Source organism: Anomaloglossus baeobatrachus, chromosome 2 (genome assembly GCF_048569485.1).
Source record: "Anomaloglossus baeobatrachus isolate aAnoBae1 chromosome 2, aAnoBae1.hap1, whole genome shotgun sequence".
Classification (NCBI taxonomy): domain Eukaryota; kingdom Metazoa; phylum Chordata; class Amphibia; order Anura; family Aromobatidae; genus Anomaloglossus; species Anomaloglossus baeobatrachus.
This window is the reverse complement of record NC_134354.1, coordinates 433816935-433830171: the sequence shown is the minus strand read 5'-3', so window position 1 is coordinate 433830171 and position 13237 is coordinate 433816935. Positions and strand designations below refer to the sequence as shown.

The following is a 13237-nucleotide window of genomic DNA, read 5'->3' as shown; positions in this document are numbered from 1 at the left end:
GAATAATCAACAGGAAGTGAACACAGCCACCATGCTCACTTCCTGTTGATTAACTATTTTGGTCCGAATGCGGGCAGAAAGAAGCCAGTGCTGAATGGCCAGTGGACTCGTCTGATGTGACAACCCCACTTGAGCCCCGGTGCCACAAGCCCGGACACAGCTGGAAGGGCGTCTGTATGGGAGGTGAGTATATGCTTTATTATTTTACCTTACCTGCGGGAAATGTGGAATCAGAAGGGGTTGTCCTAGTAGTGGACAACCCCTTTTAATTATCGTGGGCTGGCCGACCACTGAACAGAGATTTTACTCCAGACCTGAAAATTTTGAGAATGAGTAACTATACCAGGAGGAGAAAGAAGTTAAAGTTTCTTATTTTCGTGTATATTATTGATTTAAAAACTACATTGAAGAGATCCTGTCATGTCAATATATGCTATTAACATGGAAATATGGGGTAATCTGCAGGTTAATGGCATTCTAAAACTGCCGTGCAGGCACACTGAAAGCCCCACTGCAGGAGAAAATTAACTTTAATCCTCCCAGCAGCCTCGGGCTTTCAGTCACTGCTCTGTATACAGTGAGCAGTTCCTGTAACCACGCCCTGGCAGTACACTGGTGCAATGTAGAGCCTGAAGTGAGTATTGGATTGTGGGTACAGCAGCCGCTCACTATGTACTGAGTGGTGACTGTAACTCCTCTGGTTGTGCTTCTATGACTGAAAGCCTGAGGCTGCTGGGAAAAATAAAGTTCATTTACTCCCAATAGCTGGGCTTCAGTGCAGCGGCTGGGCAGTTTTAGAACGTGATAATGTCATGTCTATAGGTTTAATAGCATATTTTGGCATGACAGGTTCACTTTTAATAGTAACCTTCGATTTCAATTTTTTTAACTGAAGGAATAATTTAGTTAAAATGTAGCATGTTGGTCTATTGCTAGTGTTTTGTAAACTATTGAAAAAAAGAAAAAAAAACCTTTTAATAACCAGTGATTTTTCTTTCTTTTTCAGCTGAATGGCCAAAAACTTTGACTGGTCTCCCAAGCACCTCAGGAACTACCGCTAGCGTCATTATAATTCGTGGGGATAAGCTGTACGTGGCCCATGTTGGAGATTCAGGCGTTGTGTTTGGCTTGCAGAATAGTCCTAAAGAAATCCTGAAGGCTGTAGAAGTAACGCAAGATCACAAACCTGAGCTACCCAGAGAAAGGGAGAGAATTGAAGGCCTTGGGGGCAGGTAATGTTGACTGGTTGGGATTAGCCTAATGTTACCGCACTGTTCGGCACAGCTGCCACCGCTGCTTAAAGCCACTGATTAGTGGCTTTGTCTTGTATGGATAGACTATCTCCATGATAGATTATCAGTATGTGATGACTGAACAACTCCTTTAATAAACTCAACAGTACTTCTGTTCTAATATTAACCCCCTTCTAGTTTGCTTCGCAAGAACATTAAACAGTTCTACAGAGTGTGCCAAATTCTATTTTACTTTAACACTTCTCTCAGTAATTCAGTATAGATGCTCCTAATGATCCCTGGAGATTATATGTTGCCTGTAAAATTGTTCTACCATTTTCAAGTTTTCTGTACCCGAGTCAGTCAATTAAATACTGGTCAAGGGGAAAGATTCTTTGACATCCATAATGAAAGGATTTAAAGATACATATACAGTGTGTCTATCCAATGTTATCCTGTCCACCGCCATTAACTTGAGAACGGCGGCAGCTATAGGCATAGAAGTGGTGTCTAGGTTTAGTAAAGTAGCTATGCGCTACGCAATTAAACCACCTATAGCGCCACCTGGTGGAAAACAACGGAGTTAGCATTTTTATCTCAAACGGAACGAGATACAGCAAAAAAGTTAATTAAAAAATTGTAAGGTATTATCAATTCAATACGAATCGACACCTTGCATACAGAAATGCTATGATATGAAACCCATGACCCCCCATAACATTGAATGCTGGTCACGCATATGGCGCTCATTTAACTTTGATGCTCAAAGTGGCCACCGTCCGCTGCAATGCACATCTGGACTCTGGACAGCATACTGTATATGGTAGGTGACACGTTTGCACAAGCATCTGTGATACGTCGTCGTAGGTCCTGCAATGTTGGTGGAGGGGTCGCACACATTGCTGTTTGATGTGACCTCACAGAAAGAAGTCCAATGAGGTCAGGTCAGGTGAGCGTGGAGGCCACTCCACACAGCCACCATACCCAATGTCTTGTAGGAAGGTCTCCATGAGGTATCGCTTCACTTCCGCAGCCTTGTGAGTTTTACATGTCTAATCATAGCATTTCTGTATGCAAGGTGTCGATTCGTATTGAATTGATGATGCCCTACAACTTTGTAATTCACTTTTTTTTTTTTTTCTCTCTCTCATTCAGTTTTCAAGATAAAAATGCTAAATCTGTTGTTTTCCACCAGGTGGCACTATAGATGGTTTCATTGCGTAGCCCATGGCTACTTTACTATACCTAGACACCACTTCTATGCCTATAGCTGCCGCCGTTCTTAAGTTAATGGCGGTGAACAGGATATGGGTGGACACACTGCATACATTGGGTGAAAAAAGTATTAAACATGTCACTAGTGATGAGTGAGCACTACCATGCTCTGGTACTTATAACGAGCAGTTGGATGCTGTGATTGGTGCGACTTGGGTACACAAGTATAATGGAAGTCAATGGGAAACTTGAGCATTTTTCTGGGAAGTCCTCTGAAAAAATGACTTCCATTATACTTGAGTTGTGCCCATCCAAGCACCCAACTGCTCGTTAAGTTTACAGAGCACCTGAGCATGGTAGTGGTCTTTCATGACTACATGTCGCCAATTTTCTAAGTGCAGTAAATATTTTTCTAAAGGAGCTATTGGCATGAATTTCTCACCAGATGTCGGTAACAACCCATCCAATGCACACAGATAAAGAAATCAAACCACAGATGTCCATAAATTTAGTGACCATGTAATAGTGAGAAATGACACAGGGAAAGCATATTCTACACATGAAGAAAGAGGTGTAAAAAGCCTTGGAAAATCATGACACCACCTGAAATCTTTCAGTAATTAGAAAGTATTCTGCAATTTAGTGAAAAATAATAAGCCAAAAGGCACTGCATATCGCCCCAAAAACACCATCCCTACAATGAAGTTTAGAGATGGGAACATCATGGTGTGGGGCTGTTTTTCAGCAAACTGCACTGGCACTCATGTGATTAAAGGAAGAACAAATGTACTGAGACATTCTTGATAAAAATCTGCTGACCTTTACCAGGATGATGAAGATGAAATGAGGGTGGACACATTTCAGCAAGACAATGACCCCAAACACACAGCCAAGGAAACTCAATTGCTTTCAGAGAGAGAAAATAAAGCTGCTAGAACGGCTGAGCCAACAACCTGACCTGAATCCAATAGAAAATTTATGGATGGAACTAAAGCAGAGTTCACAGAAGGAGCCCACGAAACCTTCAGGATTTGAAAACTGTGTGAAAGAATGGACCACAACCACACCTGAGCAATGCAGGTGACTAGTTTCTCCAAACTGAAAACGTCTTGAAGCTGTCATTGCCAACAAAGGCTTTTGTACAAAGTATTAAATACATTTCAGTAAGCGTGTTCATTACTTTTTCCATGTCATTTTTTATTATTACACATAACTCCATTTATGGCCATCTATGGTTTGATTTTTTTCGCCTGTGTGGACTGGATGAGCCGTTAACATCTTGTGATAAATTCATGTCAAAAGCACCTTTTAGAAATATATTTGCTTAGAAAATTGGTGGTGTGTTTGTTAAATACTTATTTCACTTGCTATATATGTATGTATGATGCAACTAGTTTGGTTAGTAGAACAGCCATTGGGCAGGGTCAGTGGGTAGTGACTGTAGACTTGTACCTGAAGGCCGGGCAACCTCACTGTCCTAATCTATCAAATCAATTTCTTCTTCTGCTGTTAGTTTCCACAGTGTAGCAAAGCACTTTTATATTGCCCTAGTTCCTATATGGTGCAAATGTCATTTTCATTATTTTTCCCTATTATTATAATTTTTTTTTTTTTTATCATTCTGTATTTTTTTTTTTTAAATAACAGAAACATATAATCAATAGGGTTGAGCGGATCGGTTATAATCCGGGTCCGGCGGATCGGGTTGTCGCAGAAGTACGGATCCGATCCGGAATCCACGTCCATGTAAATCAATGGGGATCCGGATCGGGGACGAGAGAGAGAGATTTTTTTTTTCTTCTAAATCGCTTCATATCCATTTTGTAATACCCTCTAATTTTTGTGAGCAGTGCATTTATCATGGTAATTGTTATAAATATGTAACTGTTCCTTATATCATGCAGTGTAATTAATAAATCCGGAGTAAACCGAGTCGTGTGGAAAAGACCACGTTTGACACACAATGGTCCTGTGAGAAGAAGTACTGTAATAGACCAAATCCCTTTCCTCGCCGTTGCTCGTGCACTTGGTTAGTGTTAAACCTACATTGTGTGTGTGTGTGTGTGTGTGTGTGTGTGTGTGTGTGTGTGTGTGATAAATACATATACATGTATGTATGTATGTATGTATGTATGTATGTATGTATGTACAGACCAAAAGTTTGGACACACCTTCTCATTCAAAGAGTTTTCTTTATTTTCATGACTCTGATAATTGTAGATTCACATTGAAGGCATCAAACCTATGAATTAACACATGTGGAATGAAATACTTAACAAAAAAGTGTGAAACAACTGAAATTGTCGTTTATTCTAGGTTCTTCAAAGTAGCCACCTTTTGCTTTGATTACTGCTTTGCACACTCTTGGCATTCTCTTGATGAGCTTCAAGAGGTAGTCACCGGAAATGGTCTTCCAACAGTCTTGAAGGTTTCCCAGAGATGCTTAGCACTTGTTGGCCCTTTTGCCTTCACTGTGCGGTCCAGATCACCCCAAACCATCTCGACTGGGTTCATGTATGGTAACTGGAGGCCAGGTCATGAGGTGTGTTTGGGGTCATTATCCTGTTTGAAAAAGAAATGATGGTCCAACTAAATGCAAACTGGGTGGAATAGCATGCCGCTGCAAGATGCTGGTTCAGTATGCCTTCAATTTTGAATAAATCCCAAACAGTGTCACCAGCAAAGCACCCCCACACCATCACACCTCCTCCTCCATGCTTCACGGTGTGAACCAGGCATGTAGAGTCCATCCGTTCACCTTTTTTGCGTCGCACAAAGACACTGTGTTTGGATCCAAAGATCTCAAATTTGGACTCATCAGACCTAAGCACAGATTTCCTCTGGTCTAATGTCCATTCCTTGTGTTCTTTAGCCCAAACAAGTCTCTTCTGCTTGTTGCCTGTCCTTAGCAGTGGTTTCCTAGCAGCAATTTTACCATGAAGGCCTGCTGCACAAAGTCTCCTCTTAATAGTTGTTCTAGAGATGTGTCTGCTGCTAGAACTCTGTGTGGCATTGACCTGGTCTCTAATCTGAGCTGCTGTTAACCTACGATTTCTGAGGCTGGTAACTTGGATAAACTTATTCTCCGCAGCAGAGGTGAATCTTGGTCTTCCTTTCCTGGGGCGGTCCTCATGTGAGCCAGTTTCTTTGTAGCGTTTGATGGTTTTTGCCACTGCACTTGGGGACACTGTCAAAGTTTTCCAATTTTTCGGACTGACTGACCTTCATTTCTTAAAGTAATGATGGCCACTCGTTTTTCTTTACTTAGCTGCTTTTTTTTCTTGCCATAATACAAATTCTAACCAGTCCATTCAGTAGGACTATCAGCTGTGTATCCACCAGACTTCTGCACAACACAACTGATGGTCCCAACCCCATTTATAAGGCAAGAAATCCCACTTATTAAACCTGACAGGGCACACCTGTGAAGTGAAAACTATTTCCGGTGACTACCTCTTGAAGCTCATCAAGAGAATACCAAGAGTGTGCAAAGCAGTAATCAAAGCAAAAGGTGGCTACTTTGAAGAACCTAAAATATAAGACATATTTTCAGTTGTTTCACACTTTTTTTGTTAAGTATTTCATTCCACATGTGTAACATTCATAGTTTTGATGTCTTCAATGTGAATCTACAATTTTCAGAGTCGTGAAAATAAAGAAAACTCTTTGAATGAGAAGGTGTGTCCAAACTTTTAATCTGCACTGTGTGTGTGTGTGTGTGTGTGTGTGTGTGTGTGTGTGTGTGTGTATATATGTATATATATTATATGTATGTAAGTTTTTTTTTTTTTTTTTGTTTGGTTTTTTTTTTGGGTGGTTGTCTATATTGATGTTTGTTTTTATTTCCAATTTTGCATTTTGATTTTGATTATCTGTTAAATCTTGAATTAAAAAACCCCACATTGGATTAGTAAAGAGAACAAACAAATGTCACTATACACTTGCCTTCACTGGTGCTTCAATGACTCCCTTGCACGGTCCTTTATCACTATATGGCTAAGCCTCCTGTGTTGAAAATGACCACTGTAGCCAATCACAGGCAGCATCGGTCACATTGGAACATTGGTCTGTAGGAAGTATGAGTGAGAGGGGAAGCTTAGTATTTTTTATTTTTATTTTTTTTCAGTCCCTTTTCATAGTCAGGAGATACCTACTGCACCTAATTACCTAACAGCCAATATTAAGAAGGAAAGGGACATTGCTAATTTCCTGAGACACTAAGAATTCTTTCAGATTTTTTATATGATTACAGTAGTAGAAAACTTGGGGTAAAATGGGGAAAAATACAGTCATATGAAAAAGTTTGGGCACCCCTATTAACCTTTTTTCTTTATAACAATTTGGGTTTTTGCAACAGCTATTTCAGTTTCATATATCTAATAACTGATGGACTGAGTAATATTTCTGGATTGAAATGAGGTTTATTGTACTAACAGAAAATGTGCAATCCGCATTTAAACTAAATTTGACCGGTGCAAAAGTATGGGCACCCTTATCAATTTCTTGATTTGAACACTCCTAACTACTTTTTACTGACTTACTAAAGCACTAAATTGGTTTTGTAACCTCATTGAGCTTTGAACTTCAAAGGCAGGTGTATACAATCATGAGAAAAGGTATTTAAGGTGGCCACTTGCAAGTTGTTCTCCTATTTGAATCTCCTATGAAAAGTGGCATCATGGGCTCCTCAAAACAACTCTCAAATGATCTGAAAACAAAGATTATTCAACATAGTTGTTCAGGGGAAGGATACAAAAAGTGGTCTCAGAGATTTAAACTGTCAGTTTCCACTGTGAGGAACATAGTAAGGAAATGGAAGAACACAGGTACAGTTCTTGTTAAGCCCAGAAGTGGCAGGCCAAGAAAAATATCAGAAAGGCAGAGAAGAAGAATGGTGAGAACAGTCAAGGACAATCCACAGACCACCTCCAAAGACCTGCAGCATCATCTTGCTGCAGATGGTGTCAATGTGCATCGGTCAACAATACAGCGCACTTTGCACAAGGAGAAGCTGTATGGGAGAGTGATGTGAAATAAGCCGTTTCTGCAAGCACGCCACAAAGAGTCGCCTGAGGTATGCAAAAGCACATTTGGACAAGCCAGTTACATTTTGGAAGAAGGTCCTGTGGACTGATGAAACAAAGATTGAGTTGTTTGGTCATACAAAAAGGCGTTATGCATGGAGGCAAAAAAACACGGCATTCCAAGAAAAGCACTTGCTACCCACAGTAAAATTTGGTGGAGGTTCCATCATGCTTTGGAGCGGTGTGGCCAATGCCGGCACTGGGAATCTTGTTAAAGTTGAGGGTCGCATGGATTCAACTCAGTATCAGCAGATTCTTGACAATAATCTGCAAGAATCAGTGACGAAGTTGAAGTTACGCAGGCTATGGATATTTCAGCAAGGCAATGATCCAAAACACTGCTGCAAATCTTCTCAGGCATTCATGCAGAGGAACAATTACAATGTTCTGGAATGGCCATCCCAGTCCCCAGACCTGAATATCATTGAAAATCTGTGGGATGATTTGAAGCATGCTGTCCATGCTCGGCGACCATCAAACTTAACTGAACTGGAATTGTTTTGTAAACAGGAATGGTCAAATATACCTTCATCCAGGATCCAGGAACTCATTAAAAGCTACGAAGCGACTAGAGGCTGTTATTTCTGCAAAAGGAGGATCTACAAAATATTAATGTCACTTTTATGTTGAGGTGCCCATACTTTTGCACTGGTCAAATTTTGTTCAAATGCGGATTTTGCACATTTTCTGTTAGTACAATAAACCTCCTTTCAATCTAGAAATATTATTATTAGTCCATCAGTTATTAGATATATGAAACTGAAATAGCTGTTGCAAAAACCCAAATTGTTATAAAAAAAAAAGGTTAACATTAATAGGGGTGCCCAAACTTTTTCATATGACTGTATAATAGATGATGCTGGAATTTGTCACTGATTCCTGGAATGAAGATGGTATCTTGTAACTTGGGTCCATTGGGGAAACTCTGGGGTATCCTCAAAGTGTCCGAGCCTACAGCTCACCTCGAGATGGGCTTAGAGTACAGGGTGTAGACGTGGATGTGACAATCGGGTCAAGCCACTCTACAGGCTACAGATTGAGCACCACATGTACCCCATCACAATTCTTACTGCTGCCACTGACCAAATGGGTATGTGTCAATGCCGCACACACAATGTACTCAACGTGCTCCACTCTAGCCATACACAGGTCACATAGACACGTTGCCGTCTCTACAGAGACACTCAGGTTATCAAGTCAAAACTATAAAAGTTTTAGGCTCTAATAAACACAATGCTTAGTACATAAAAAAAAAATAGACATGAAATGTGCAAAAATCAGTTCTACAAAATAGAAAAGGAGGAAAACAGGAATGTGTTACACTTTACAGTCCTTGTAAGAAAGTAATTTGTGATTAGTGGACGTCCCAGGGACACCTCTCCTGATATTACTTTTCCTTTGGATAGGTGATTGTGGATAGATACCTCAAAATCTAAAGTTTTAACGAGATGATTTCAGTTTTTTTCATTTATTAAACTATTCATAACTGTTATTTGTAATGTAATGAAACCTTTTGGCACTATTTCTACTTTCAGGTGATCTATGGAGTTATGATTTCTACAGTGGTGAGTTTGTGGTATCTCCAGAGCCGGACACCAGTGTGCACACGATTGATCCACAGAAGCACAAGTTTATCATTATTGGCAGCGATGGTCTTTGGAACATGGTCACGGCACAGGATGCAGTTTCACTGTGCCAAGAGCAAGAGAAGTCCTATGTTAATGTAAGCATGAACATTTCTAAGATGTGGTACACGTTTTATTAATCTGGGTCCCTTCCCCCCCCCCACTTATTTTTGACATACAGTAAGACCTAATAGTAATTGAGAAGAGGTTCCCACGAATGGGTATATTGGTATGTCCTGGTGATGATTTGATCACTGCTGTAACTTTACGTAACTGACAGCTGTGCTCCTTCAGCAGAGATCAGGGCCAGCACTGTCCCTGTCTGTTTAACCTTCTAAGTGCCACATCAATAGCGACCGCCACATGCAGAAGCCTGTGAGTGGGATGTGGATCTCTCGCAGCCCCTCCAGTGACATGATGTGCCAGGTACATAGGCTTATGTCCTGCCAAAGGCAGAGTTTAACGGGTGAACTGTCAACGTAGCACTGACCGGTCTAATACCCTGTAATGTATAAGTTTAGGAGGACATCAGACTAATAATCCGTTAAATGAAGGCTGAAGTCCAATAGTGGCACCTAATTTAAAAAAAAAAAAAAAGATTACAAATGGGGAATCTGCCTATTAAGAAGTTCTAGAGCTGGTCGAACTCGCAAAAAAATGGGACCCTGTTCAATTGAAAAAAAAAAAACAAACAAAAAAAAAACCCTGATCCGCTCCAGAATCCAGTACCCATATAAGTCTATGGGGACCAGAATCTAGAGATTAAAAACGTTGGTGGAATGGAAAGGGAGGTAGGAGTGTGTGCGGTTTACTCACTGAGGCTGTGTCATGGTGGCAAACTCCTTCCGGGTTACACTTTCCCTCCTGGAGCCGACAATTGAATATTCACTGCTTTGTCCACCCACAGGCGCATGTAATTGGTTGCAGTTAGATGCGCCCCCACCCTTAGTGGCAGCGTGTCAGCTGACTATAACCAATCACAGGCGCCAAGACGGCCGGTGGGCAGGGAAAGCAGTACAAGTGTCTATGGGTCAGTATGGTGAGTGTGCATGTACACAGAAATACATGCGGGCCGCTCCTGTCAGAAGAGTGTGCGGCTGTTCCTGGTGATGCGATGCTAGACTCGTGCAAGTCCCTCGCAAGTGTGACGCCGGCCTAAGAGAAATTGCATGGTTTTGGTTTTTTTTGTTTGATTTTTTTAAAAAGACTTGCGGTTCCCCCCCCAATTTTGATACCCAGCTAAGATAAAGCCAGCTGGGGGCTGGTATTCTCAGCCCGCAGCCACCCCGGTATTGCCGCATTTATTAGATATAACAATCCCGATGCTTTACCGACTCTTCCCGAATTGCCCTGGTGTGGTGCCAATCTGGGTAATAGCAGGGGTTAATAACAGCGCATAGCTGCTACTAAACCCTAGGTTAGTGATGGCACAGGCATCTATGAGATACCTGCATCAATAACCTGCACATGAAAGTAAATAAGTACAAACACAGAGGAAAAAATCCTTTTTATTTGGACTAAAATACAAAAACACACCCTCCTTCACCACTTTATTAACCCCCAACACACCCGGCGTAATCCACATGAGGTCCCACGCCGCTTTCAGCTCTGGTACATCTCACAGCGAGCGGCCATAGAACACGACTGCCGGCTGTGAGTGCAGACAATGACTGACTGAGTCGTGATGAGCTATGACTGCAGGCAGTCACTGTCACCGGCTGGGGGCTTGTAACTGCAACCAATCACAGACGGGACGGCTGGTGGGCGGGGAAAGCACGGAAAGTTGTGTATGCAATGAGCCTATTACGCAGTACAAGAAGTGGATGCGTGATCCAGAAGCAGTTTGCCGCCATGACACAAAGTCTCTAAGTATGACACTCTCGCTTAATTCTTGTTTTTTTTATTTTCCCTTTAATTTCCCCATAGTTGAATCTGGATCGTACACCCGGAATCCCAGGCCCGGGCATCTTTGAAACCACGTGGATACGGACTATAACAGTCCGGGGCCGCTTAGCCCTAATAACAAATTGTGCAGTCATTTTTTGTCTGTTAGCGCCAAACTTTTTGTTTTGACATTGCTAAACTAACATTTTTGGGGAAGAAAAATAAATCCTCACTTATTTTTAGTGTTTTATTTTCCTTATGCATTATGTCCTGTGAAATGCTTGAAGGATTAACAATTTTTCTGAATGCAGTTTTCAATACCATGAAGGGTGTAGTTTTTAAAATGGGATCTTTTTTTGGGGGGATTTCTGACAAAGGCTCCTCCAAAGTCGCTTGAAAAGTGAAGTGGTCCTTAAAAAAAAATGATTTGTATATTTTGTTAAAGTATAGAAATTTGCTGCTAAACTTTTAACCCTTCTAGTATACTAAAAAAGAGATTTATAATGCAGATGTAGGCTCTGTGTCCACAGATATAGGCGTATTGCACCGCAGCGTAACACTGCATGCGTCCTGCGTCCCCAGCACAATCTATGAAGATTTTGCATAATCCATGGACACGTTGCGTTTTAGAACGCAGCGATTTGCATGCTGCCAAATCGCTGTGTTCTAAAAAGCAACATGTCACTTCTTTCATGCGTTTTGTATGCAGCCCCCGCTCTGTCTATGGGAGAGGCTGCATCCAGAGCGCATGGAATCTGCTTTTTCACTGCATTCATTACTCATTGTTTCTGCAGCGATTTGAAGTGCACATGTGCTGTTCAAATCGCTGCAGAAATTTCTGCAGGGACAGGACGCAACGTGGGCACATAGCATTTATCCTGTGTCTACTTTAAGGCTATTTATTAACTATTTTGTTTAGTATGACTGTTTTTAAAGGGAATCGGTCACCAGGGTTTCACCACCTAATCTGAGAGCAGCATGATGTAGGGGCAGAGACCCTGATTCCAGCTATGTCACTTACTGGGCTGCTTGGTGTAGTTTTGATAAATTCAGATTTAGGCGATGTTCACACAGTGCATGTTTTACTCTGTTTTTGAGGTTACAAAGATGCACCTAAATGCATGCATTTCCTTCCCCTAGTAAAGTCTGAGATTTTTATTTTGCTGTCCAAAAACGCAGCCAAGATGCAGACAAAAAAAAAAGCAGTGTGAAGATGCAGCATGTCAATTAGGCTAGTACATCTTTTGTAACTACAACGATGCAGCGATTTTGGCTGCAAAACCACATCAAAAAACATATGCTTCTTTGCCGCATTTTTACTGCATTTTGCCCAATGTGTTTAAGTCAAATCTATTGACTGGAAGGGCTCAAACGCTGGAAAAACGCAAAAAGAATTGACGTGCTGCATCTTCAAAAACGCAGCCAAAAAAAGATGCAGTGTGGACAGCAAAATGGAAATGTCAGACTTTGCTGGGAGAAGGAAATGCATGCATTTAGGTGCATCTTTGTGACCTCAAACGCACCAAAAGATGCACTGTGTGAACATGGCCTTATCAGCAAGAGATTATGACCCAGTAGTTGAGTATATCATGAGCTCAGTATAACGCATCGCCAATACTAATTGTAGGTGAGCTGTAAGCTGCCATTCAGTGGTGAGGGCGCATATGCAGCAGTTAAGTGATTTTTATCAAAATGACAGAAGGCGGACGAGCAATTAACACATTGCTGGAATCAGAGGTAGCGAAACCCTGGTGACAAATTCTGTTCAAAGCACCAGTCCAGCATTTTATTTATTTTTTTTACCACTGGAGTGGTGCTGTAAATCAAAGACCCCTATCAAATACTCACTTTCTGGTTGCTTCACTATCACTGCTGCTCCTGTCAGTCTCCAGCACTTTGTGACCTGCCGGCTGCCCCCGTGTTTCATGGAGCAGGCACCAGGGTCAAAACTAAATGCAAGTGTGAGAGCCTCATTCTGGCTCTCATAGACTTGTATTGAGCGTTGTTGATGTCATTTCTGACTTCCTGCCACTTACAAGTTATGAGGTCAAGAAGACACCGCGAGATTGCAGCGACACTGAAAAATGGTGAAGCCGCGGGAGAGCGAGTACAAGACTTGAGGCAGGAGACTTGGATTTAACGCGCCGTTCCAGCACTGAAATAATAATAATAAAAAAAAATGGGGAGTTGTGCTCTA

General features: G+C 41.5%; 1 protein-coding gene across 1 annotated transcript in view; it reads left to right on the top strand.

Annotated features, from left to right (window-relative positions):
- Nucleotides 1-13237, top strand: part of PPM1D (protein phosphatase, Mg2+/Mn2+ dependent 1D) — a 57919-nt gene that overhangs the window by 26370 nt on the left and 18312 nt on the right. Inside the window, exons 2-4 of the mRNA XM_075336244.1 lie at nt 1007-1232; nt 4352-4476; nt 9067-9254. Of these exons, the coding sequence (XP_075192359.1) occupies nt 1007-1232; nt 4352-4476; nt 9067-9254 (539 nt within the window). The remainder of the gene's footprint in view (nt 1-1006; nt 1233-4351; nt 4477-9066; nt 9255-13237) is intronic.